Source organism: Macaca fascicularis, chromosome 1 (genome assembly GCF_037993035.2).
Source record: "Macaca fascicularis isolate 582-1 chromosome 1, T2T-MFA8v1.1".
Classification (NCBI taxonomy): domain Eukaryota; kingdom Metazoa; phylum Chordata; class Mammalia; order Primates; family Cercopithecidae; genus Macaca; species Macaca fascicularis.
The window spans coordinates 219,369,783-219,395,891 of NC_088375.1; the positions used below are offsets into that span (position 1 = coordinate 219,369,783).

A 26,109-nucleotide genomic window follows, 5' to 3' on the forward strand; every position below is an offset into this window, starting at 1 on the left:
TGCTCCAATGCCCCCTCCTCACAGGAGCCCTCCGTGGACGGCAGCTTCTGAGATGTCCCCAGGATCCCCACCTCCTGGGATCCATGCCCTCCCCTCGGGTGGGTGGGACCTGGGGACCTCTCCTCAGCGATAGATTGTGACCAAAACAATAGGATGTCACTTTCAGCATTGAGACAAAAAGAGCGCAGCAGCGTGAGCTTGCTTCTCCTCCACCCCTGTCCCTGGCCGGCTCTGAGGAAAGCCAGCTGCCACCCTGTAGGGCTGCCCTGCAGGAGGCCCAAGTGGCAAGGAAGAAGGGAGGCCCTGGGCCTTAAGATGACTCCACAGCCTCGGTGACACCTTGACAGCAGCCCTGAGACATAGGACCTGGCTCAGCAGCACCCAGATCCCTGACCCACAGAAAGAGCAAGACGATCGATGTCTGTTGTTTTAAACTCTTCAAGTTTGGGGGTAATTTGTGACGCAGCTGTAGATAACAAATACACCTTCTCACTCCTGCCCGCCCCACCCACCCCCCGTCGTCACTCTGTCCCCTGACCCGGCTTTAATTTTGTTTGTTTGTTTTGAGACAGAGTCTCACTCTGATGTCCGGCTGAAGTGCAGTGGCATGATCCCAGTTCACTACAACTTCCGCCTCCCGGGTTCAAGCGATTCTCCTGCCTCAGCCTCCCGAGTAGCTGGAATAACAGGTATGCGCCACCACACCCAGCTAATTTTGTATTTTTAGTAGATCCGGTGTTTCTCCATGTTGGTCAGGCTGGTCTCGAACTCCTGGCCTCAGGCAATCCACCCGCCTCAGCCTCCCGAAATGCTGGGATTACAGGCTTGAGCCACCACACCCAGCCTCCGGCTTTACTTTTCTTTTTTTTTTTTTTTTTTTTTTCTTTTTTTTTTTTTGAGACGGAGTCTCACTCTGTCACCCAGGCTGGAGTGTGGTGGTCGGATCTCAGCTCACTGCAAGCTCCGCCTCCCGGGTTCACGCCATTCTCCTGCCTCAGCCTCCCGAGTAGCCGGGACTACAGGCGTCCGCCACCTTGCCCGGCTAGTTTTTTTGTATTTTTTAGTAGAGACGGGGTTTCACCGGGTTAGCCAGGATGGTCTCGATCTCCTGACCTCGTGATCCACCCGTCTCGGCCTCCCAAAGTGCTGGGATTACAGGCTTGAGCCACCGCACCCGGCCTACTTTTCTTTGCACATTTTGTGGAGGGGAACCTCCCTTACTCCTCCCAGCATGCCCAATGCCAGCCTAATGCCTGGCTCCACGCAGCTACTCAGTGATGACTTCCTGAATGAATGAATGGGTGAAGAAATGCAAGGCCTCAGAAAGAAAATGCCAGAGCTCAGAAAAGCCAGAAGTAGGGGGCTCAGGACGGGGAGGCCAGCTTACCCCAATCCCAGCCGCCCAGGGGTCACTACCCACTTTACGCAGGGCCTAGGGACACTGGTCCCCAACCTCTTCAGCACGATGTTGCCCTGACCCTAGGATCTTGGTCCTGGAGGTCAGAGCCCAGGGGTCAGGCTTTTAGGGTCCCCATGACGTACTGGTCCCAGCCTCATGCTTTGCCCAGACCACACAATTTGAATTGTCCTATGCCTGCTGGACTTCAGGCCTATTTTTCTCCATTTGGTGTGGAGATTTGCTAAATGCCTCATTTAGAGTAAGCTCATTTTATGCCCTTGTCAGTATTTTCACGAAAATACTTCGATAAGAAAAGAATGCTATTCCAGCCCACGTGTCCTGATTTTTGTTTGGAAAACAATCCCTGTGCCCATAAAAAGGAAAGGACTGCTGAGTCCAGTCCCCTCCTGGTCCTGTCCCTAATGGGGCCCAGGCTGTGCCAGCGATCGAGAGGCTGAAGCACATTCCAGCAAAAACACTGGCCCCTGCTTGGAACCCAGAGCCCAGTCTGGGTCCGGCGAGGGCTGGCCCTGTGCCCACCTAGCTGAGCCATTTCCTCCCAGACTGGGGTACATTTCCTGCCCGGAGGGAACAGAACGCATTCCCAGGCCGGGTGGACTGGGTCCTGTATTGGGGGAGGGGATTCCAGAGGCATTTCCCCGACCCCAGCGACCACACCGTGGGATGAGAGGCCTGTCCTGGTGGTAGGGCTAGGAGCACGGTTCAAAGGGTGGGCTGGAGCTGTCCAAGGGGTGGCCATTCTTGGGGGAATGAGCTGAAACCACCCGGCCCAGCCTGGGGTGCAGCCTGCCCTGTGTCCCAGGCGCGCTGAGCGTAGAGCGTTAAGGATCCTTGGGTCACCCCTGCCTGTCCCAAGCAGCAGTCTTCGGGTGAATGTGGTGCCTTTGTCGAGAGGGAGGGACCCATCAGAGCCTGGAATCCTCAAGGTGCCCTCTCCAGGCCTCCCCTCCTCCCTAATGCCTTCCTGGCCACCGCCACACCTCTCAAACCTCCTCCAGAAAGACCACTGGCTGGGAGGCTCCTTTGCCCTGTGGGGCTTCCTCTAGGAAAGGGCCCTGAGGTGCAGCCCTGGATCCCCATAGAATCAAAGGGCCCTGGGGACTGGGGCTGGGCTCCCTTGCGCCAAGGTGGCTGCAACCACATTCCAGAGCCTGCCAGTAATGGAGCCATATTTCTCATCTCTGTTAGTTTCCCTGGCCCCAGATTTTCAACAAAGAGAGGGTAGCAGGGAGCATTCAAAGCACTTGAGTCTGGGGGCCAGGCCACCTGGATTCAAATCCTAGCTTTGCTACTTAATGCCTGTGCACCCTTGAGCAAGTCACTTAACCTTGGTGAGCCTCAGTTTCTGACTCACGGAGGGAGTAACAGGGCCTGCCTCTTGGGGCTGATGTCAAAAAGAAATGAAACAGGGAAAGTACCCGGCACATAGCAGTGGTCATTCTTCTGCCAGGCTCAGAGAGGGGCAGTGGCTTGTCCAAGATCACACAGAGGGTAGGCAGAGGAGCTGGTACCCAACCCTTTGGCCTTCCTGAGCTGGGCCCTGAACAGGCTGAGATGGGAAGGATGCTCATGGCCTTCAAGAAGTCAGGGTTGGGGCTGGGGACCACAGAGCACCCAGCAGAGGCCTGGTCAGCATTGCGCGTCCTTCAGCTGTTTCCCAGCCTGGGATGGGAGAGGACATGGCTGCTATCCACCCAAGACTGCAGGTGGGTGCCAGACCAAGTGTCCATCCCCGCCGTCCCCCTCACCTCCTCGCCACTCTACCTGGTTCTCTACCCAGAATGGTTTTTCTCAGTCTGCAAGGAGCCATGTCCCCCAGGGGACCCCGCCTACGCCAGCCTGAGGCACATATCCCAGGACCTGTCAGAAGAGCTGTGTCGCCTCAGAAAAGCCTCTTTCCCTCTCTCTGTGTTTGTGATTATTCTTTGTTGTTGTTTTGTTTCTGAGACAGAGTCTTGCTATGTTGCCCAGGCTAGAGTGCGGTGGCACGATCTCGGCTCACTGCAACCTCCGCCTCCTGGGTTCAAGCAGTTCTCCTGCCTCAGCCTCCTCAGTAGCTAGGATTACAGGCATGAGCCACCATGCTCAGCTAATTTTTGTATTTTTGGTAGAGACAGGGTTTCGCCATCTTGGCCAGGTTGGTCTTGAACCCCTGATCTTAGGTGATCCGCCGGCCTTAGCCTCCTAAAGTATTGGGATTACAGGCACGAGCCACCACGCCCGGCCTCTGTGTGTTCGTGATTCTAAGCACAGGTGGAGAAAGTCATCGTCTTTATTGTTCATGGAGAAGGGAAGGGAGACCAGTAAAGGGGGAGCCCTCCTGAGGATGCACCCCCTGCCCCTGCCCAGGAAGGCAGGTCTGAGGGGCTGCATCATTGCCCACCCTGAGAAAAAGAGGGTTCAACCAGGGGCCCCCAGGTGTCCCCTCTCCAGAGGCTCCCATCACCAAATCCTGCCTTCCCTTCTCGGGGCTCCTAGGGCCTGCGTTGAGCTCCGGGCAGGGGGCCAGCCCTGCCACTCTGCCTCCAGGCATCGCCCTGGGGTCAAGGCCTCGAAGGTCAGGCTGGTGGGCTTGAGACAGACTCCAGATCCTCCCTGAGGCAGGTCAGGAGGGGGCCGAACTCTGGGACTGGGGTGCCGAGGGCAGGGGCTGGCTTGGTGTTGACACTGGAGGCCTCTGGGATGGAAAGTCCTGAGGAAAGGCATTGAGAATGACACCACCCATTCACCCATCCCCCTGGGGGCCTCGGGCCTCTAGTGACCCGGGCACTTCCTCCCACTTGGGCCTCTAGGTTGCTGCTGGAGAGGGCTGTGGACAGGGTGAGGGGTGCTGGTGACCTGGAGGATAACCCTGGCCTGGTGACAGAGGGTGGAAGAGGTGATTCCAGCTCCCTCTGCCCCTGACCCCCAGTAGAGGTCACCCTGGCTCTGTCTTTGTTTTTGGAGACAGAGTCTCACTCTGTTGTCCGGGCTGGAGTGCAGTGGCACGATCTTGGCTCACTGCAACCTCTGCCTCCTGGGTTCAAGTGATTCTCAGGCCTCAGCCTCCTGAGTATTTGGGATTACAGGTGTGAGCGACCATGCCCAGCTGGCTCTTCTTAAACTTGAGCCTCTTGAGACACCTGGGCTGTTTGAAGCAGGGATTGTCTGCGGGACACATTGGATGGGGGTGCCCACCTGTATCTGGCAGAGGTCAAGCAGGGTGCGGACGCCCACCAGACACCAGAGCTCGCCCAGCAGGGAGATGAGGATGCCCAGCAGGTCCAGCCAGCGGCCCACGGTCAGCAGCAGCACGAAGAGGCCGCCCATGCGCACCAGCACCGTCTGCACTTTGCTCTTCAGGCCAGGGTGCTGCCGCTGCTCCTCTGTGGAATGCGGGTGCCTGTCACCGTCCGACCCCACACCCCGCGCTGGGCCTCCAGGCTCCCTGACCCACCCTCCACAGGACAAGCCTTTTGCTCCGTGCAGCCCTCCTCCCATCACAACCTCCTGGTCCCCACCCCTGCTCCAAGTATCTGCAGGGCACCAGGCGCTCTGCCTCCAGGACTCACTGCCCAGCCCACAAGCCTCCCACTGGTGCAGGCCAGAACCCCGCAGCCTCGCAGCCTCGCAGTGGCAGGAGTCGGCCTGACTCCTCTCTTTGCTGCACACCCACCTCTAGTCCCTCAGTTAGCCCTGGCAACTCCTTCTGCCAAGCACATTCCCAGCTGAGCACCTCTCATCACCCCCATGGTCCCACCTGGGCTTAACCACCTCCCTCTTTCCAAGAAGTTTCTTTGCCAGACTCCTGGCTTCTGTTCTTTTTTTTTTTTTTGGAGTGGAGTCCAGCGGCACGATCTTGGCTCACTGCAACCTCCGCCTCCCAGGTTCAAGTGATTCTCCTGCCTCAGCCTCCCAAGTAGCTGGGATTACAGGCACACACCACCACACCCAGCTAATTTTTTGCATTTTTAGTAGAGATGGGGTTTTGCCATGTTGGCCAGGCTGGTTTTGAACTCCTGACCTCAAGTGATCCGTCTGCCTCCGCCTCTGAAAGTGTTGTGATTACAGGCGTGAGCCACCACGCCCAGCCCCGTTCTTTTTGTTTGTTTGTTTTTTGAGACAGAGTCCAGCTATTCGGGAGGCTGAGGCAGGAGAGTTGCTTGAACTCAGAGTTGGAGGTTGCAGTGAGCCAAGATCGTGCCACTGCACTCCAGCCTGGGCAACAGAGCAAGACTCCATCCCAAAACAAAACAAAATAGCAACAATGAAAAACCCTGCAGTAGGCTGGGCACAGTGGCTCATGCCTGTAATCCCAACATTTTGGGAGGCTGAGGTAGGTGGATTGCTTGAGCCCAACAGTTCAAGACCTGCCTGGGCAACGTGGCAAGACCCCTTCTTTTTTTTTTTTTTTTGAGACGGAGTTTCATTCCTGTTGCCCAGGCTGGAGTACAATGGTGCAATGTTGGCTCACTGCAACCTCCACCTCCCTGGTTCAAGCAATTCTGCCTCAGCCTCCCAAGTAGCTGGGATTACAGGCACCTGCCACCACACCTGGCTAATTTTTATATTTTTAGTAGAGACGGACTTTCACCACGTTGGCCAAGCTGGTCTCGAACTCCTGACCTCAGGTGATCCACCTGCCTTGGCCTCCCAAAGTGCTGGGATTACAGGCGTGAGTCACCGCGCCTGGCCAAGACCCTTTCTTTCTTTCCTTTCTTTCCTTTCTCTCTTTCTTTTTTTTTTTTTTTTCTTTCTTTTGAGACAGAATCTCTCTCTGTCACCCAGGCTGGAGTGCAGTGGTTTGATCCTGGCTCACTGCAACCTCCACCTCCTGGGTTCAAGTGATTCTTGTGCCTCAGCCTCCTGGGTAGCTGGATTACAGGCACAGACCACCACACTGGGCTAATTTTGTATTTTTAGTACAGGCAGGGTTTTACCATGTTGGTAGGCTGGTCTTGAACTCCTGACCTCAAGTGATTTGCCCGTCTCAGCCTCCCAAAGTGCAGAGATTATAGGCGTGAGCCACTGTGCCCAGCTGACCCCTTCTCTACAAAAAATAAAATTAGCCTGGTACAGTGGTGTGTGTCTGTAATCCCCACAATTTGGGAGGCCGAGGTGGGAGTTACGCTCTTGTTGCCCAGGCTGGAGCGCAATGGCACGATCTAGGCCACCAAGCAAGACCCTGTCTCAAAAAAACAGAAAAGCAAAACAAAACAAAAACACAAACAAATTTGTACAGCGGCCTCTTGTCAGGCTTCCCCGCCTGGCTGATGAGGGCTCTCCAACGGGCCCCTTTGAACCTGGCCAGCCTCACCCCTTCCCTGTGCCCTTGGGGTGACAGCCACACTGACTCCTGTGGCTTGTTTGGCGCTGCCATGCCCTCTCCCCTCTGGGCATTGACACATGCGGTTCTCTCTGTCCAAGATTCCCTTCCCTGCCTCACTTCTCTTAGGGATCTCCGCTCATCCTTCAAGGCCCAATCTAAAGGCTACCCCCTCAGCGTGCCCACAGCATGCTGCTTCTCTGCGCTGCCCCTGCCACACAGCCTCTGTCCTGACCAGGCTCTCTAGGATGGCAAGAGTGAGGACTGACAGCTGTCGGCCTCCCCGGAGCCTGGCCCAGACAGAGGAATGTGCGTGGATGGAATGGACGGGCCCCGCAGGGCTCACCCTGCATGTAGATGACCAGCAGCGTGTAGCAGATGGTGAGCGGCGTCCAGAACCGCACGGCCTCCGAGGTGGTCAGGAAGTCCTGGTTGATGAGGGCCACAGCTGCCAGGTCACCCACGGCAAAGGCCACAGCCAGGGCGCGACCCAGCAGCTGGGGGAGGCCGTGCGCACCGGCCAGCAGGCCCAGGCACACCCCACAGTAGTGCTGGCTGCTGTGCAGCTCGTAGAGGCGGCAGACGTGGCGGCGGAGGCGCCAGGCACCCAGACCCAGCAGCGTGGCCAGCCCGAGGCTCAGCAGCAGGTTCAGCGTGCGGTGAGGGGCGCCCTCCTGCAGGAAGCTCAGGCCGCAGGTCAGCCCGCAGCCCAGCGAGTACTGGCACAGCAGGTAAAGCTGCAGCCTCTCGGCAGCACCCCGGGAGCCCTGCGGGGAGCGCAGAAGAGGGGCCAAGATGTGGGGGCTGCCTCACTACAGCTGCTGCCCGCCACAGGAGGCCGGAGCCTGAAGGGACCTTGGGGATGGTTCCTGAAGGGGCCACATCGGCGTCAGATGAAGCCCTAGGGGATCATCTCTCTCACCTTAATTTCAATCGTGGTTTTTTTTTTTTTTTTTTTGAGACAGTCTTGCTCTGTCACCCAGGCTGGAGTGCAGTAGCTCAATCTCCGCTCACTGAAACCTCCGCCTCCTGAGTTCAAGTGATTCTCCTGCCTCAGCCTCCCAAGTAGCTGGGATTACAGGCATGTGCCCCCGTGCCCAGCTAATCTGTTTGTTTTTGTTTTTGTTTTGATAGGGTTTCTCCATGTTGGCCAGGCTTGTCTTGAAATCCAAACCTCAGGTGATCTGCCCGCCTCAGCCTCCCAAAGTGCTGGGATCACAGGCGTGAGCCACCGCGCCCGGCCTCCAATCACGTCTTAGTACTTGGGGCCCATCTGTTAGCTGAAGGGTGGTGGTTCAGAGACTCAGAGACCTGGGTCCAAAGCCTGACTCTACCTGTTGACCATAAACAAGCCACATACTCTCTGAGCCTTAGTTTCCCCATCTGTGAAATGGGGAATCAGAGCAAACCTTTACTCCTGTGGCTGTGAGGATTCCATAATGCACACAGCGCACTTGGTGCAGGGCCTGGCATTCGGGGAGCCGGATCTACAGGAGCTCTCGCTCTTGTCTTCTTGGGACTGGGACTGTATCCCCTGTGAGTGTTGCCGCTTCAGCAGCCAAACCCGAGGGTGCAACCTGCAGCCTCTGTTCCCAGTCTTACGGAAAATACAGCGAACAGGCTGGGATGCTGGACCTGGGCTCTGCTGCCCACGTTCCAGTGGTGAGTCCGGGCTCTGGGCTGGGGAGTGATCCACCCACTGCCTTCCCAGAGGCCTCACCTTGTCCAGTGACAGCAGCGTGGACACGGCCCGGAGGGAGAACTCGAGCACCACGAGGGCAGCCACCCGGGACCCCACGACCGTCAGAAACAGGGCCAGCCCTGCCAGGTGCACCGTTTCCAGCGAGGCCCACTGGGCCCGAAGCCGCTCCTTTTCGGGCCACCGCTGCGGGTCACTGTGGGGACAGAATGGGTGTGGGCAGGGGTGCAGAACTGCCACCCTCGACCCCTGGTGGGGGTCCCCGTACCCCCAGCCACATTCCCTGTGGGGATGAGGTGGGAACTCACTTGGCACAGCCCACGAAGAAGTAAACTTTCAGGAGGCTGTTCAGGACCAAGACTCCAAGGGCCCCGATCAGGCCTGAGGGGGCAGGAGGGAGGCAGCAAGGCAGCGAGGCAGCATGCAGGGGTGTTAGGAGGGCAGGCTTGGTTGGTAGGGTCAGAGGAGGGGGCGGCCAAGGGTCAGGGGTGGCGGGAGACCAGGTGGGTGGGGTCCACCCTGCACTGCAAAGAGCTGGAAGGGGGCGGGGCCAAGGCAGGAATGGGGTGAGGTGCTCACCTTGCAGGAGGGAGTGGAGGAGGCTAGAACCCCACTCGAGGGAGGGGAGGCCGGGGAACCAGGAGGGGAGGGATGGCAGGGAGAACATGGCAGCCCCGGAACGGCCAGGTCTGCGCAGGGACAGACCTACGTCACTGGGCAAAGGTGTCAGTGGAGGGAAGGAGAGAGGCTGGGAGGGGTCAAAGGCCCAGGGGAGGGGAGGGGAGGGGAGGAGAGCCAGGGGTGTTAACCCTTTGAGGCCCAGAAGGGCAAGGTCCCAGCTCCAAGGGACAGGTGTCTCTGGGCTGGTCTGTGGTCTCTGTCCCTGCTAAAAGTCTGGCATCCACTTTACTTGAAATCTTCCTTGAGGGAGGCCAGGCGCAGGGGCTCACACCTGTAATCCCAGCACTTTGGGAGCCCGAGGCAGGGGGATCACGAGGTCGGGAGTTCGAGACCAGCCTAACCAATATGGTGAACCCATCTCTACTAAAAATACAAAAAATTAGCCGGGCATGGTGGCAGGCACCTGTAATCCCAGCTACTCTGGAGGCTGAGGCAGGAGAATGGCTTGAACCCAGGAGACGGAGGTTGCAGTGAGCCGAGATCACGCCATTGCACTCCAGCCTGGGCAACAGAGCAAGACTCTGTCTCAAAAAAAAGAAAGAAAAAAATCTTCCTTGAGGGCTTGGACCACCCAATGCCCCTTCGAAGCCCCAGGCTCCATCTGTCTTGCCCAGCCTTAGGTGTGGGTCCTTCCTCTCGCAGCCTGAAGTGTGGGCTCTGCTCCTTCAGCGCAGGGTCTGAGAGTAGGGACTTTATCCCCCCATAGCTAGAGATCAGCGGTGCCCTCTCAGCCTGAGGTCTGGGGCTCTCTTCCCCCACAGCCAGAGGTCAGCTCTGCCTGCTTTTTGTAAGGTCTGGTTCCAGCTTCCCAAAGCCTTCCGTCCGGCTCTGACCGGGTGTGGAATCTCCCGCAGCCCGAGCCCACCTGAGCCTTCTCCTCCCACAGACCGGGGCCGCACTTCTTGATGCTCCTCCCTGGTCCACTAGGTGGCAGGCCTCACCTGGGTCCAGCAGGGCGGGGCTGAACAGGTGGATACGGCTCCCATCCTGCTTTCACAAACAGAAAGGGCAGAGGGAGCAGAAGGTGGGGGTCAGGGATGGGGGAGACTGAGACTGGCCACAGAGGGGGTTCGCTGAAGTAAACAAAATATAAAACTTTATTGGTTTGGAGTGTGCAGTAGCAGGTGTTCCTGGGAACAACCCCTACAGACTTGGGGTGTGGCTGGGAGGGCAGGTGGGGCTGCTTGGCAGCAGTGCTGCCCCTGCCAGGGAGTTGGTGTCCATCTCTGCAGTGCGAAGGTTGGTGCAGCATTGAGAGCACACCCAAGGGGAGTGGTGCTCAGTCTAGAGAAAGGGCCCAGGGTCTGCTGCTGGCCCTGCCACATTGCTTCCCTTTCCCGGGCCTCAGAACCCTCATCTGAACAATGGGCACTCGGAGTTCCTTTCAGGCTTGTCAGGATATGTGCAAATGCCCACAGTGCAGGCTGCTGGGAGGCCTTCCGTGAGAGCCCTTAGATGATGTTGGCTGAGGCCGGGCGTGGTGGCTCACGCCTGTAATCCCAGCACTTTGGGAGGCTGAGGTGAGCAGCAAGGTCAAGAGTTCGAGACCCGCCTGGCCAACACAGTGAAAGCCCATCTCTACTAAAAATACAAAATTAGCTGGGCATGGTGGTGCATGCCTGTAATCCCAGCACCTCGGGAGGCTGAGGCAGGAGAATCACTTGAACCTGGGAGGTAGAGGTTGTGGTGAGCCGAGATTGCACCACTGCATTCCAGCCTGAGCAACAGAGCGAGATTCCATCTCAAAAAAAAAAAAAAAAAGATGATGGTGGCTGAACTACGGCCCCTGCAAATGTGCATGTTGAAGTCCTACCCCCTAGTAGCTCAGGATGTGACTGCATATGGAGATAGGCTCTTGACAGAGATAATTAAGTTAAAATTGGGCCAAATGAGGTGGCTCATGCCTGTAATCCCAGCACTTTGGGAGGCTGAGGCCAGTGGATCACTTGAGGTCAGGAGTTCGAGACCAGTCTGGCCAACATGGTGAAACCCCGTCTCTACTAAAGATAAAAAAATTAGCCGGGTGTGGTGGCAGGCACCTGTAGTCCCAGCTACTCAGGAGGCTGAGGCAGGAGAATTGCTTGAACCTGGGAGGCCAAGGTTTCAGTGAACCGAGATCATGCCACTGTACTCCAGCTTGGGTGACAGAGCGAGACTTCATCTCAAAAAAAAAAAAAAAAAAAAATTAAAGTGGGGTCATGAGGGCGGGCCCTAAGCCAACATGATTTGTGTCCTTATAAGAGGAGGAGATCAGGACCCAGACGCACATCAAGGGACCACCATGTGCAGACACAGGGAGAGGGCGGCATCTGCAAGCCACGGACAGAAGCCTCCGAAGAAACCAACCTGCTGACAGCTTGGTCTCCAGCATCCAGCCTCCAGAACCGTGAGAAAATACATTCCTATTCTGTAAGTTGCCCTGTACGTGGTTCTTTGCTACAGCTGCCCCGGCAAATAAGGCAGGTGACGACGCCACAGCCTCCTGGTGCACCCCAGCTCTCACCATGGCACAGCGACCCCTACGAGCAGTCCGGACCCATGGGCCTGTCACAGTCACGCACTTGTCAAGCGCATAGGTCTGGGGTGAGCAGGGCTAAGCTCCAGTCCTGGCTCTGCCACTTCAAAATTGTGTGGCTGTGGTCAAAGCCACATCACCACTCTCAGCCTTGGCTTTCTGATGGTAAAAGAGGTAAAAGTGCCGGCCTCGCGCTGCTGTCTGAGGCCTAAGTGAGCCGATGTGTGTAAGTTACTGGGCCTATGCCGTGTGCATGCCTGCAGCAGTTGCTATAACTGAGTAAGGCTCTGGGATGCGGTGACCCAGTACACCGTACGGAGAAAGAAGAGAACTGTCTGGAAGATAGAATGGGTGGTAACTTGGAGTGGATGCTCTGGCCCTGGATGGGCCAAGGGGCTGGGTGGATCAGAGCTGTCCACACTCTCCCAGGGCCTCTGGCAAGGCCCGGGCCCATGGCCCGCCCTGGGACAGCCAGTTGTGCTGGAGCAGGCCCTCACTTCCGGCCAAGTGCCGAGCCATGTCAGGATGTGGGAGTGAGGGCCGCCGTCTAGGTGCCCTGGTGCTGGGCCCGCCCAGCCAGTTTCCGAAGCTCGTCCCAGAAGAGCATGCTGAGGATAGTATGGGGACCCAGGCGCAGGTAGGCGGGGGCCAGGCCCTTGTAGAGCGCCAGGGGTCCCTCTTGCCGCCAGATCTTCACCATGCAGTCGGTGAGGCCCCCATAGAGCTGGCCCTGGGGAAACACATGGGGTGAGTGTTACTACAGGGGCCGTGAGGCCGTGGCTGGCACCACGTCTCGGCACACGGGTCAGTTTCACCCCCACACACCCTATGGACAGCGCGTCTGTATTGGGCACATGTGTGAGGCTGCGGTGCCACGAGAAGGCTGTAGGATCAGGCCTGGATTCCAGTTCTGGCTCCCCCACTTACCAGCTGGGGGAACTCGTGCAAGTCACTTGATCTGTCTGAGCCTCAGTTTCCTCATCAGGAAGATGAATGTGATTTTAAGGATGGGATAAAATCCAGATGTGAAAGTGCTCAGCCTGTGCTTGGGACATGGGAGCTCAGCAAACAAGCCCAGTTAATGTGTTTGCAGGCATGGCCTGTGTGTGCATGTCTCTGGCTGTGCATATGTGAGTGTGTGTGTGTGTGTGTGTGTTGGGGGGGTGCTCCCAGCTCCCCACATCCTCCCCTAGACCCACTCCTGCTCACCCTGCCAGCTCTGTCCACCGGCTGATTGTATAGCCGTGTGCTGACCACATCGAAGGGGGTCATGGCGACAACCACGGCTATGCTGCTAATCATGCCTCCCGCCAGGGCCACCAGCCAGCTGTCCTCCGGGAGCCACTGTGGGGATGGCACAGGTGGGGACCCCTGCATCTGCCCTCTACCCACCCACATGGTGCCCTCCCGGCCTCCTACCACACAGGGGCTAAAAGGGCTACAGAAAGGGGAGCAGATGGGGCCCCTCCAGCCATCCCCCAGCCCTGCCACCCTGAGCTCCTTCTCAGCTTTGGGGTTCACTGCTGACCCCCCACTCCTGCTGGTACCAAGGGTCAGAGTCACAACTCTGAGGGCAGAGGCCCCATCTGTTGCCACCCCCTGGTCTTCCCCGTGTGGAAGGAGGCAGGTGGTCCCCCTCAGTCCCGTGTGTCTCTGTGGGTAGGCACAGGTGTCCCCAGCTCCTCACCTGTTGCTTCTGCACCCAGGCCTTGGCAGAGGTGAAGGTGGCCAGCTGGGCAGCTGAGCCCACCATGACTCGGGGCACAGCCCCACCAACGCCCTGCCACAGCCCCAGCAGCCCTTGCTGCCGCCAGATGGTCTCCAAGGCACCCAGGACAGTCTGTGGGGAGAGGGCACGGGGTCACTGGCCACCCCTGCCCAGGCTGGGAGCATGCCCAATCCGTGCCCCAGGGAGCTCTGAGAGTGGCAGGCCTCACCTGGTGATCGTGCTGGTGTCCCACAGCCATCGCGGCCACTGTCTGGGCTTGCAGCTGTGTTTTGATCTGTAGGAGCAGAGGGGACATGGGGTGTGGGGATGGAGCCTGGGAGAGCCAGGATGAGCTGTGTGTGTTGAGGGCGCCCCCGCCCCTGTGCCCCTGAAACTCAGAGCTCTGTGGTCCCTAGCCTGAGGCTTAGGGGTCATGTGAAATAGGGTTGAGGTGCAGCTCTGGGATCGGCCTGGGTTTTGCATCTCAGTGTGACTTGGAGCAAGTTACTTAACCTTCTCTGGACTTCAATTCTGTCACGGTTGGAAAGCTGTTCTGAGGATTAAGTGAGACAATGACTCCCCAGCACCAGCCAAGGACAAGGCAAGCCTTTGCTCAAGGGTAGCTTTTTTCTTTTTCTTTCTTTCTCTCTTTTTTTTTTTGAGACAGAGTCTTGCTCTGTTGCCCAGGCTGAAGTGCAGTGCCATGATCTCGGCTCACTGCAACCTCTGCCAGCCGGGCTCAAGCGATTCTCCTGCCTCAGCCTCCCCAGTAGCTGGGATTACAGGATGCATCACCATGCCCAGCTAATTTTTGTGCTTTTTAGTAGAGACGGGGTTTCACCATGTTGACCAGGCTGGTCTCAAACTCCTGACCTCAGGCGATCTGCCCGCCTTGGCCTCCCAAAGTGTTGGGATTACAGGCGTGAGCCACCGCGCCCAGCCAAGGGTAGCTTTTTTCAAAACATTTTTTTAAAATTTTTTATTTGTTTTGGGCGGCCCTGAGGCGTCCCTGCAGAGTGCACGTGAGGAGGAGGCCCTCAAGGGTAGCTTTTATTCTTATCGTGCACGAGGCACAGGAGGAGAAGTAACCAAGCCAGGATTTGAGCCAGCATATCTGCCACCATCTGCCCCCTCCCCTGGCTCAGGACCAGTGGGGCAGGGTCCCCAGGAGAGCATGGATCAGAGCAAGGCCCTGGTGCCCTGGGCCAAGGGGCAGATTCCAGGCCTGGGCTAAGATGTTCCAGGGGGCCGGGCGCGGTGGCTCAAGCCTGTAATCCCAGCACTTTGGGAGGCCGAGACGGGCGGATCACAAGGTCAGGAGATCGAGACCATCCTGGCTAACCCGGTGAAACCCCGTCTCTACTAAAAAATACAAAAAACTAGCCGGGCGAGGTGGCGGGCGCCTGTAGTCCCAGCTACTGGGGAGGCTGAGGCAGGAGAATGGCGTGAACCCGGGAGGCGGAGCTTGCAGTGAGCTGAGATCCGGCCACTGCACTCCAGCCTGGGCGACAGAGCGAGACTCCGTCTCAAAAAAAAAAAAAAAAAAGATGTTCCAGGGGGCAGCCCCACCCAGGCTGCCCCACCCCACCCAGGCTGCCCCACCCCACCCAGGTCCACTGAGCCCAGCCTTTGGAGGCTGCAGGGTCCCTGCAGGAGCTGGGTCATGGGATGGTGGAGGATGGAAACAAGCCACTCACCAGGTAAGCAGGGCTCCCCACGAAGGCTCCCAGTGCTCCTGCCACGGCTCCTGCAACCACGGTGCCACCTGGTTGCTGCGTGAGGCCAGCCTGGCATGCCAGGCTGTAGCAGTAGAAACGAACGCCATTCATGAGGCCTTGGTACAGAAGGCCAGCAGCCAGCCCCTTCTGCAGGCCCCACAGCCCGTCTGCTCGGGCCACAGCAGCGACAGAGGCCATGAAGCCCCGGTAGGGCTGTGGGTAGGTGCCCCGGGCCTGCAGCTCCCCCTGCAGCTGCAGCCGCGTCTTCACCACCTCCAGGGGGTTGGTGAAGACACAGGCCAGGCAGCAGGCCGAGGCACCCAGCACCAGGTCCACTGCTGGGGGGACTGTCTCCACAGCCTCCGCGCCAGTGGCCTTCTGTGCCCGGGCCAGGTGCATGGCACAGGCCCTGTGGTGGTGGCGTTTAGGCTGTCTGTAACCTCGCAGGGCCACGGGGCTGGGGTTTGCAGGGGCCTGAGGCCATGTCTAGAGGGTAAGAGTCCTGGTCTGACAGGCCTGTGGCTGCCTGGAGTCCCTGGTCTATCTCAGCAGTCCACCTGCTCTGCTCAGCTGTTCCAGTGGTCTGCTGGAGCCTGAGACACGCCTCCACCGGCTGTGACCAATCCCAGCTGCTTCTGTGCTCACACCTGCCAGCTGAGGGCGGGCCTGGACCCTGGGATCTGGGGGAAAGGTCACTTGGGACTGGAGGGAGAGCTTGGATAGGGAGAAGGTGCCAACCAGCTCAGGCTCCTCCTCCTGGTCTCCCTCTGGCCCTGGGTAAAGGGCTGGCACCCCTGCCTTGCCTCTGGCTTAGCCTATCCAGCTTTGGCAGAGCCCTGGGCAAGGGGCAAGTGACTGGGAGGTCCCTGGCATGGGGTACATGGCCAACTTCGCCCCTGCCCCACTCTGCCCCTGATGTGCCCCTGGTGACTGACTTCCCCTTTCCAGGACTCAGTCTTCCAGTCTGGCTCCCACCATCTATAGGCCCATGCTCAGCAGGGTCAGAAGTAGAGAAGGGCTCTGGAGCCCTGGGGGGAGGACTGGAATCCCAGGTGCGGCTCTTATGTGCGACCCTGGGCAAGTCACTTCCTCTCAGAGCTTCACTTTCTCTCCTTTGTAAAATGAAGACACTGACATCCACTCCAGAAGGTTCTGTGGAGGAGTGGCGATGAGAACAGTGTGCCTAGGTCAGTGCCACGCGGAATAAAAGGCACCCGCATTGCCTGCTGGCCCCCACCCCCACTGCCTCCAGCTCCTATGCCCCCCCTCACTGCTCCCAGGACTTCAGGGCGCCTGGGTGAGTAGGAGTTGAGGAGTGACCTCAGCTGGTAAGGACTTGCAGCCAGTCCTGCCCTCCTGCTGGGGGAGCCCCTCCTGGGCTGGGCAGGAGGCTCTGCTGCTCCCTGAAGGAATGGCCAGGCAGCCAGTGGGGCAGGAGGCGGCCCTTGGATGCCCTTTGTGCCTGCTGAGAAGAGAGCGCCACCTGGGCCAGCGGTCAGGTGTGTCTGCTCAGGCTGGGGCCGGCACCAACATGCCCACTTTGGCCTCTGCCCCCAGACAGCTCTCTCCTGCCAGACCACCCTCAATCACCCAAGGCCCAGTCCAAACCAGAGGCAGAGCCACCCAGGCTGGAGTCCCATACCCACCTCCCGGGGTCCACCCCTTCCCTCCCAGGCCCTTGAGGCAGCAGTGCTGAGTGGCTTGAGGGCCTCGGGCTCCCGGCCTGGCAGGCTTGTCACCCTCTGGCCAGCCCCGGAGAGGACGGTGCAGCAAGAGGCAGCAGGAAAGCTTGGATTCTCCTGGCTTTGGGCACTCACTCCCGGGGCTGTGGAGGCAGGAGTGTCCCGCCCCGGGATGGGCTGCAGATGGTGGGTGGTAGTGCAGATGTGCCCTGGGGCTTGAGTTGGTGGCTGCTCCTCCCCTGGCCGCTGTAGCAAACGGGAACAGGAGGGAGGGCAAAGGTCAGGCCGAGAAAATCCCAGGGCCTGAGGGCCTGCAGTGAGTCCACCCGGCAACTGTGGCTGATCTGGTTCTGCATATCCTGTGTGTCCCTCGTGTCAGGCACAGGGCAGGATGGAGGAAGGTTTGCGGAATAGGGCCCAAGGGATTTGGAGACCTCCCTTCCCCTACCCTGCTCACAAAGGGCCAGTGACAAGCCTCGGCAATATAACATGTCTATTTTATTTTAAAAAACACAACCCAAACCACCTGAGCCCTTCCCCAGGAGGCTCTGGACGAAACTCTAGGGAAGGGCCTGGCTCCAGCCAAGCAGGGGACAGTCAGAAGATGTCAACATGGATGCCAGGCTGGTGGGCTCTGCCCTTCTCCAAGCACCCCATCCACCCCTTTTGCTCCTTGGTGCTACAGGCACTGCCAGGTTGAAGGGAGAGGCAGGGCAGGACCATGGGCATGCAGAGCCTCCTGGCAGCCAGGGAGGGCTGCCCGCCCCCTGCATCTGGCGAGGCAGGCAGCTGTGTGTGCAGTGATGGAGCTAGGAGGAGGAAGCATGCGCAGACACCCCATGTTCCTGCTTCCCCACGCGGCCAGGAGAGTGTTCAAACACGAACAAGGATGGCTGGGCACTCAGGGCCCCAGCCCCCAACCCAGGAGAGGAAGAGGGGGCTCCCGCCCTCCTGGTTCTTTTGTTCTTCCTTAGATCGATGCTGTTCTCAGTGCCACTTGGCAGAGATTCTGCAGACTGAGGCAGAGGCCCGGGAGGAGGGCGTGCATCCGCAGAGCCCACAGGGCTCAGACCCTCTGCCCCCGGCGACCTCCGTTCGCTACCTGTCGGGCAGGAGGCCCAGGGGTGCCGGGCACCTGATCTGGATCCTTGGAGTGGAGGGACCCTGTCTTAAGCCACACTCGGTTTTTTCTGCCGCCCGGGGCAGGGGTGGGCTGTAGGCTCCCGACAGTATGACGACAGCCGTGACAGTGTGCCTGTCGGTTGGCGTGCCTTCCTTTCCTGCCCACCAGGGACGCCAACCAGCTCTGCCTCAGCACCAGGGGTCTCGGGAGGCTCGGCCGCGGCAGAGACTGTCGCTCCGCTGCCAGGCGCTGTGGATGAGGCTCAAGGCATCCTCGAATTTCTTCTTGTTGGAGGCTTCCTGGATCGCCGTGTGGGGGAGGTCCACCTGTGTTGAGGGCGTGCAGAGAACAGATGAGGGCTGCAGCAGTCTTCAGGGCTTGTGAGCACCATGCCTGGCTATGCCTTGGCCGCGGCGCCTGTCAGGCCCTCCCATACCTCCCTGGGAACAGCTTCCACGCTGCCAGTTTCTCCTGCTCTTGCCAGGGGCTTGAGCTGAGGATGGGGTGGTACCCGCTGAGCCCCCTCTTTCCTGGGAAGGCCCCAGCGAGGCAGGCGCTGCACTCTGGCTCTGCAGGGAGGTGGTCTGTCCTGAGCTGTTCTCTGCCTCCGGCTAGTCCAGGCTTCCACGGGGCTAGAGCACAGCACGTGCTCAAAACCCACTTGTGCAGGGCTCTCATGAGCGCCCTCCCACACTGGCGCTAAGCCTGGAGGGTAAGGAAGAGGGTACTGCCAATCTTGTGCCCCCACCATCTGAGCACAGCTGGAGGTCCACCACCATTCGTGCTGTTTGATTAGAACTGAGGTCAGGAATTAAGTTTCTTGGGTTCTATTTTCAGCTTCGGCCTCAGACTCGCTAGGAGTCAGGGTTTTGCCCCTTTGGTTCTAAGTTTTTGTGCCTGTCAGGTGTGTCTGCTCAGTCTGGGGCTGGCACCAACATGCCCACCTTGGCCTCTGCTCCCAGACAGCTCTCTCCTGCCAGGCCACCCTCAATCACCCAAGGCCCAGTCCAAACCAGAGGCAGAGCCACCCAGGCTGGAGTCCCACACCCACCTCCCGGGGCCCACCCCTTCCCTCCAGGCCCTTGAGGCAGCAGTGCTGAGTGGCTTGAGGGCCTTGGGCTCCCGGCCTGGCAGGCTTGTCACCCTCTGGCCAGCCGAGGAGGGGACGGTGCAGCAAGAGGCAGTAAGGACAGCGAGGACTCTCCTGGGTTTGTTTCAAGAGCAGCAGGCACTCACCCCCCAGGTCTGAGGCAGGAGCACCCTGGTACATGGCTGTGCCCAGGACCCTAGAGGCAGGGCCAGGTCCTGGGAGCAGCTAGGGTTCATCTCCCCAGGGAGTGGCTCCCACTCCACAGGGTCCCTGGCTAATGGGGTTCCTGGGCAGCTGGGTACCTGATAAATGGTTTTCCACCCAGAGTTCAGTGCAGACAGCAATCGGTCCAGTTCAGAAGTGCAACTCAGGTAGATGACCCAGGGCGGAAGGAGCTGCTGGCTGTCCTGGGAGAACTCCTAGGGAGAGCCAGGCCCCCGGTGAGCAGTCAGAGCTTTCCTTCTGCAGGACCTGCATCCCCGCCCCCACCCCCAGCTCACCAAGACACAGTACTCCTTGCCCGGCTCAGTGGAGACAGCGCTGATGTCGCCCAGCTTGGCTGTGCCCAGAGAGCGGAAGAAGCTGGTCTGGCAATCCTCATGGCACGTGAAGAGGCGGTCATCGGTGAGGACCAGGCAGCAGGGGATGCAGGGGCTGGGAGCTACGCCCTGAGGGATGACCTGGCAGTGGGGCAGGGGAGAGGCAGGCTGGGGCCTCCAGGGCTGGTCTGCACCAGAACTCCCCACTCCAGGGGACCCAGCCAGCCCTTCTGCTCTCCCTCCAGGGATCAGGAGTAGAGGTGGGGATGGGAGTGATGCCCCTGAGCTCCAGGGTCCATTCCTGGGCTGCCCCCCGGAGGTCTTGGCCCTCAGGTTGCTCTGTAACTCTGGGTTTAGAGATGGGACCCTGGGGGTCTGGGTGGGTGAGGCAGGCCAGGTGAGCGGTGGGGGCAGGCAAAGCTCACCCCTTTGGACACAGCCTGGCAGAGGTGCTGCATCCACTCGGCCATCTCGGCCTCACTCTCGGCACTCAGCTCCAGGCAGGGCCGGTCGGAGAGAATGACCTGGAAGGCGTGGGGCCGATCCGTGGTGTTGGCTCTCCGGCAGCCACCGCACTGCTCCCCCCTGGGCCAGAGGAGGAGGGTGAAACGGGAGCGAGAAGGCAGGGGCAGCATCGAGGGGCAGCCCCCAGGGTTGGTGCAGGGTGTGCGGCACAGGTTCTGCCCCACCATCCTGGGGGCTGGAGGATACCAGAGGGCTCTCCAGGCCCCTCCAGCTCCCAGGAGAAGTCTGGGAGCCCCACCCACCACCTTTCTGTGTAACACCTTTCATCTCCAGAATGCCCAAGGTCTTCTAAATCCCCAAGCATGGCCAGGTGGGGCTGGGAATCAGCTGTCCCTCTGGCCCTCTGAGAATCGACCTCATTCATTCATGCGTGCTTCCTCTTGAGGGCCCGCTGTTCCTTCCGATTACCCGAATGTCCATCTCCCATCAGGCCGGGAGCTTCTGGGGAAGGCCCTGCCTCCCCCATCAGACTGGACCTGTTCTAAGCCAGGAGCTCCTTGCTGCCTCCCTCATCCCCTCCTGTAGGCTCCTTGCAGCATTCAGATTGTGGAAGCCCCAGGCCACCTGTCAGGGCCGCTGGATCGGGTGGGGCTGAGGGCAAGGCTGAACTGCCAAGCGGGGAGGACATCTCGAACAAGGGAGACGGCAGCTCTGGGCCCCAGGACACACCCCCTTCTCCCGGGACACTCACCCCATGTTCACTGAGAGCAGAGGGATGACATCGGTGCGGTCCGGGTACTGGTAGAGGATCCCGTTGCTGCAGGGACACAAAACAGGGCGAGTGAGCCCTGTCCCAGGAACTGGGGCCAGGCAGAGCCCAAGTCCCAGGGTTCCCCTCCCACACACATGCTGTGGCCATGAACCTGAGGCAAAGGAGGCCAGGAGCTGTCATCTACGGAAGGGAGGGTGAAGAAAGCCCTGGGGGCCCAGCAGGGAACGTGGCCACCTCAGCAGACCTGGGACACAGCTCAAGGTTCATCAGAGGGACCAAGCCTGCGTCCTCCCCTGAGGCACTCAGGGATTCCTGGGCCCCAAAGATGACTGGCTGTACAGAGAAGCTCTAACAGCCTGAGCTAGGTCGACTCCAAGCTCTTATAGGGAAGAGAAGCGTCCTCTTCTCAGGCTGCTCCCTAAGTGACCTGCTGCGGAGAGATCCCCGCTGGGGACCTGACCGCCCAGCCACCCCAGGGCCCAAGCCCCAGGCCTGGAGCTGCCAGGGCTCCCACCTGAGAACCACAAAGCACGTCTTCCAGTGTTCCTTGCCCAGGTAGGAGGTGCCCGCCTTGTAGTGCAGCATGCCTTCTTTGGTGATGGTGCCCTCGGGGGGTGAGCAGTGGCAGGGGGCAGGGCCCAGGGACTCATCTGTGGGGTCCTCCCAGTGCACAAGGCCGTAGAAGCGCACGGTGACAGCAGATGCCTGCGATGGGGAGACAGGGAACAAAGCAAGTAAGGCCGGGGCCAGGCAGGTGGCTGAGCCCGGACTGGGCTCACTGATGGCACCTGGGGTAGCCAAGAGCAAGGGTGTTTTTTTTTGGGGGGACTGAGTCTCGCTCCGTCACCCAGGCTGGAGTGCAGTGGTACAATTTTTTTTTTTTTTTTTTTTTTTTTGAGACGGAGTCTCGCTCTGTCACCCAGGCTGGAGTGCAGTGGCCGGATCTCAGCTCACTGCAAGCTCCGCCTCCCGGGTTCACGCCATTCTCCTGCCTCAGCCTCCCGAGTAGCTGGGACTACAGGCGCCTGCCACCTCGCCCGGCTAAGTTTTTGTATTTTTAGTAGAGACGGGGTTTCACTGTGTTACCCAGGATGGTCTCGATCTCCTGACCTCGTGATCCGCCCGTCTCGGCCTCCCAAAGTGCTGGGATTACAGGCTTGAGCCACCGCGCCCGGCCAAGTGGTACAATCTCTACTCACCGCAACCTCCACCTCCCAGGTTCAAGCGATTCTCCTGCCTCAGCCTCCCGAGTAGCTGGGATTACAGGCGCCCGCCACCACGTCTGGCTAATTTTTGTATTTTTAGTAGAGACGGGGATTCACCATTTTGGTGAGGCTGGTCTCGAACTCCTGACCTCAGGTGATCTGCCTGCCTCGGCCTCCCAAAGTGCTGGGATTACAGGCGTGAGCCATCACACCCTGCCGAGCAAGGGTGTTTTAACCTTAGGACACAACCCAAGTAGGAAGGTGGACATGACCTTCCTCCCGTCCAGGATGGGAAAGCCCCGTCCCGTCCCACCCAGGTAGGCGATTGTGAAATGGCAAAGACGTCTATGTGCATCCCTTAACCTTCATGGCTGCTGCTCTGCCATCTCAGGGGCTGCACCCAGCTTCCTCCCCAGGTTCTTACCTCACACTTCGATTCTTGGGCCACAAATTTGGCCAGTGCCAGCTTCTCCATGGTGGCATCCGTCAGGATGCTGGGGTAGGGTGGTTCTCGACAGCCTTTGATCATGGCTGACTTCAAAGAAGCCAAAAAGAACCTACACAGGGAGTGGGGTGTGTGGTTAGAGGCCTGAGAACAGGGCCACAGCTGCACAGGGCTGAGTCTTGAGCCTTCCTGGCCTGGAGGGGGTCACAGAAACTTGGGGGAGGGGCCTGGCTAGAACCAGCAACCAGGGTGGCAGGTGCGGCAATGACGAGGTCCAAGGTCATCAAATGACAACTGGAACAGGCCTGATCGTTCTCAGTGGCCAAGGGGCCTTGGATTTTGACAGTGAGGGAAGACTGACAAGGAGGGTTGGCAGGACTTGAACGGGTGGGACCTTGAGCCAGGACAAGGATGCAAGCGTTCAAGGGCACACCTGGCCCAGCAGCATGGCTCTCTGCCTTCCTTCCTGTCGGACAGCTCATGCCAGCACCCCCAAGAGTCGCCAGGGGCTGAGGTCACCTGGGCTGACCACACGAGTCCCGTGATTTTCGTCTACTTGCCTGCCTCTCTGAGCAGATACAGGTTCCAGAGGGAATGCATCTGGTTTCCCCTCCTGGATCTCCCACTTCCCATCCCCCACTCCCTACCCCCACCCCCAGGGCACCCACACCTATGTATGGGCAGCTTCGGACTCTCCAGTACTTCAGAGGGGCGGGGTTGCCACTCACTCAGCCAGCGCCACATCAGCCGTGTCCAGCAGAAACTGCTTCCTGCGGTTGGTGCACACCAGCTTCACCGTCTGCTGGTCAAGGCCAACCTGCCAGAAACCACACCCTGACATGCACTTGGGGCTTGGCTGCTGCCTGGTGGAGGAGGCAGTGTGGCCAGGCTGAGCGCTTGCTGGGAAGGAAGAAGCACACCCCGGGCCGCCACCAAGTAGAGCCCCAGAGGCCAGGGGCTGGCATGAGTGAGGGAGGGGCGGTCAGAAATCTAGCACGGGAAGAGGTGACCTCAAGCTTGGTTCTTACCCCCAGCATCGTGTACAGAAGCGTTTCTGAGAGTTAAGTTGGTGCCCAACCCCGGGATATGAGTAAGGGGCTGTGCCTCACCCTGCAGCTCTATGGATAAGTGGCCTGAGAAACCCTGTACCTACAGCAGGCGCGCAACTGCGGAGCCCGGACTCACCGACACATAGTCAAGTTCATTGTAAGAAACGGCCTCTTCCACCAGGTATGGCTTCTCTGTGGCCCCTGAGAGAGGAGACCCCAAGGCCTATTATCCCCACAGGCCTCTTTTCCCTCCCCCTACCCCATTTTCTTAGACAAAGCCCCCGCTCTTAGGGGCCTCTCCTTGCCCTGCAATAGGAGGATGGTGTGGAGTGCTCACACAGGGAGCCCCAGGCTCACGTCTCAGGGCTGCTGGCAACACCTTCCTTGGGGTGCCTTTCCATCACTGCATGCCAGGCAGCCGGAAGGCAGTCAGAGGGCAAGGGGACTGGGGAAAATGGGCTGAGAGTCAGCCTCATCCACAACCCACTGTCTGCCCGGGGGCGGCGGGCACCTTTCCGGAGCAGGTAGACATAGCAGTCTGTGAGCAGCACGTACAGCAGCTGCAGGTTGCCCTCCATGTGCCCGGTGCTCATCCGGATCATCTGGGGGCCGAAGCAGACAGGGGTCAGGCAGGCGGCTCCTGCCGCTCCAGCGGGGGCGGTGGCCCATCCCGCCTCGCCCTTGTGGTCTCTTGCTCGCTCCTGAGTTCCTAGGACTTACTTTGAACAGCTGCTCTTCGTTTTCTCTGAACACGTGGATCATTAGCAGGAGCAGGTGATTGTTGTCTACTCTGTGAGGGCCAAGTCAGGAGGGCGAGGTGTCAGGTGGGCAGAGGTGGGCGAGGCCACACCCCACCCCAGAGCCAGGGGGTAGTGCCTCCACCTCCCACCCGGAGCCGAAGTTAGGGAGGGAGGCTCACACCCCTTTTCATTCAGGCTAGGTCTTCCTAGTGCTTAATTTATCTGAAGGTCAGAGGCGCAGTGTCCCCAGCTTCAAGGGCGGGGAGAGTCCCATGCCAATCGCACAGTCTTGTTACCTGAACTCCGAGGAATGGACCATCTCCGAAGGGCTCCCCTGTCCCTCATCTACCCCAGAATCCTCAGCGCTACTCAGACACGGGCTGGGCTGGTCTCGCTTGAGCTGGCAGAGAACCTCCTGGGTCCCAGGCTCTGGCTCAGACACAGGCCCCTCCCTGACCAGAGACAGCTGGGCCTCCAGCTCCTGAGCCTCCCTCGTGGTATCCTCTAGGGGCCGAGGCGTCTGTCCCTCTCCTCCTCCTCCCTCTTCTTCTTGGCCAGCAGCCTCAGGGCTACTAGGAACATGCAGCGGTTGGCCAAGCCCTGCAGGGTCATGGTGGCCGCCACCTGATGTAACAGTGCTTGGACTCTCGACGGTAAAGCGGTAGAAGTCCATTGGGGCTGAAAGCCCCTCACTAAAGTCGCAAAGCGGCGGCCTCTCCGGGGCATCCCCGGGAGAGCCGGTCCGAAAGGACTGGTCTGGGGGCTCAGCACGGGAGCACCAGGTGCTGGGGTCCAGCTGCCCGTTGAGCTGGTCGATAACCTTGCTCAGAGGCTGCCCCAGGCGCTCCATGGAGGTGTCCTTCATCTCGGGGATCAGCAGGCCAGGCTCGGAGCGCTCGCTGCTCTCCGTGGTGCTGCTCGGCCCCTCTCCCTCCTCCTGGGGGGAGGCAAGCGTAGTGTCCGGCGAGTCCCGCCCAAGGCTTGGGCTGCCGTTGCGGCTGTCACTGTCCCCCTGCTTGGCACATTTCTTCTGGCTGCAGGCGGGGTGGAGTGGACTCGCCTCCTCATCTGATCTGCTCTTTTTCTTCTTGCCAATTTTCTTCTTCTTGGTGACTCTGGGACAGTAATGACAGGCAGAGAGTTAACACCTGAGGAGACCAGTGCTGAGGAAAACCAGGCTGGGTCACGGTGGTGGTGCTGGCCATGTAACCTCTGAGGGCACAGCTAGCGTGTCAGTGGTCCTAGGCAGTGCTGGGTGGAGGCACTGGCTCAGGGGACAACAGCGGCTCAGGCCCTGAGGTGCCCCCTTTGCTGGCAGAGGCGGGGTGGGGGTAGCATGGGCTGGGCACAGATGGCTGTGGCCAGAGGAACCCCAGAGTGGGTCCTCCGAATTCCTCCTAATGGAACAGCTGAGCTAGTTGCACACTAGGAAAGGAAACCAGGCCACGGCTGGTCAGACAATGCCCCCTCCGCTCAGCCCCTCTGAGGATGTGGATCCTGAGCTGACCTCACTTCCCTTAGGCATCATGATGGAGGAATCACCCAGAAAGTACTCAGCGCTTTCTGGACTCATGCTCCGGGTCCCACTCTGGTTCCAGGTTGGCTGGAGTGGGCTTAGCTAAGGGACCCCAGGTCTGAGCATGATGCTGCTGTGAACTGGAACCAGCCCATGGGGTGACCTCCTGGCTCCAGTCACCGGGGAGCAATCCCCCACCTCAGGCCAGCAAGCCTGGGCAGTCTGACATGCACACAGGGCTTCTCTTAGTCAGTGTGAAGTTTCAAGAAGGGGTCGGGGAGGTCAGAGAGCTGGGGAGGCTCTGGTCGACAGTCCCTGCTGGCCACCCACCACGTCCCTCCTTTCCATGTCGTGCCCATATGACAAAGATACTTTTCTTTCAGTGAATCTCAGAAATTGTATCTTAACGTCCAAGAACTCCCTTAGGAAGAGTCCAG

General features: G+C 59.4%; 3 protein-coding genes across 8 annotated transcripts in view; all 3 read right to left on the bottom strand.

Annotated features, from left to right (window-relative positions):
• Positions 1-3,674: 3,674 nt before the first annotated feature.
• On the bottom strand, positions 3,675-9,119 carry TMEM82 (transmembrane protein 82). 3 transcript variants are annotated; one of them, XM_005544712.5, is made up of 6 exons: positions 9,004-9,119; positions 8,733-8,805; positions 8,446-8,620; positions 7,072-7,492; positions 4,598-4,785; positions 3,675-4,112 (listed from the first exon to the last, which is right to left on the bottom strand). In XM_005544712.5, the coding sequence occupies exons 1-6, from the start codon at positions 9,089-9,091 to the stop codon at positions 4,026-4,028; spliced, it is 1,032 nt and encodes a 343-aa protein (XP_005544769.3). In that variant the 5' UTR covers positions 9,092-9,119; the 3' UTR covers positions 3,675-4,025. The 3 variants fall into 3 exon arrangements, 2 of the variants coding, with proteins under 2 accessions (XP_005544769.3, XP_005544768.3); XM_005544711.5 differs by having other exon boundaries at positions 8,733-9,119; XR_012425721.1 differs by lacking the exon at positions 7,072-7,492 and having other exon boundaries at positions 8,733-9,119.
• Positions 9,120-10,174: 1,055 nt separating this feature from the next.
• On the bottom strand, positions 10,175-15,601 carry SLC25A34 (solute carrier family 25 member 34). Of its 2 annotated transcripts, XM_005544713.5 has the most exons (5): positions 15,026-15,601; positions 13,558-13,623; positions 13,308-13,460; positions 12,830-12,964; positions 10,175-12,350 (listed from the first exon to the last, which is right to left on the bottom strand). In XM_005544713.5, the coding sequence occupies exons 1-5, from the start codon at positions 15,443-15,445 to the stop codon at positions 12,168-12,170; spliced, it is 957 nt and encodes a 318-aa protein (XP_005544770.2). In that variant the 5' UTR covers positions 15,446-15,601; the 3' UTR covers positions 10,175-12,167. The 2 variants fall into 2 exon arrangements, with proteins under 2 accessions (XP_005544770.2, XP_005544771.2); XM_005544714.5 differs by lacking the exon at positions 12,830-12,964.
• A 1,605-nt stretch (positions 15,602-17,206) lies between these two features.
• Positions 17,207-26,109, bottom strand: part of PLEKHM2 (pleckstrin homology and RUN domain containing M2) — a 51,382-nt gene continuing 42,479 nt past the window's right edge. For 2 of the 3 annotated variants that reach the window (XM_045380066.2, XM_045380063.2), the window contains 12 exons: positions 24,453-25,271; positions 24,137-24,206; positions 23,928-24,018; positions 23,553-23,617; positions 23,096-23,184; positions 22,347-22,479; positions 21,232-21,422; positions 20,697-20,762; positions 19,906-20,065; positions 19,442-19,621; positions 19,244-19,360; positions 17,207-18,177 (listed from right to left, as the gene is read on the bottom strand). In XM_045380066.2, coding sequence (XP_045236001.1) covers positions 18,040-18,177; positions 19,244-19,360; positions 19,442-19,621; positions 19,906-20,065; positions 20,697-20,762; positions 21,232-21,422; positions 22,347-22,479; positions 23,096-23,184; positions 23,553-23,617; positions 23,928-24,018; positions 24,137-24,206; positions 24,453-25,271 — 2,119 coding nt within the window. In that variant the 3' untranslated portion in view covers positions 17,207-18,039. The remainder of the gene's footprint in view (positions 18,178-19,243; positions 19,361-19,441; positions 19,622-19,905; positions 20,066-20,696; positions 20,763-21,231; positions 21,423-22,346; positions 22,480-23,095; positions 23,185-23,552; positions 23,618-23,927; positions 24,019-24,136; positions 24,207-24,452; positions 25,272-26,109) is intronic. The other variant, XR_006694401.3, reaches the window with a different exon arrangement.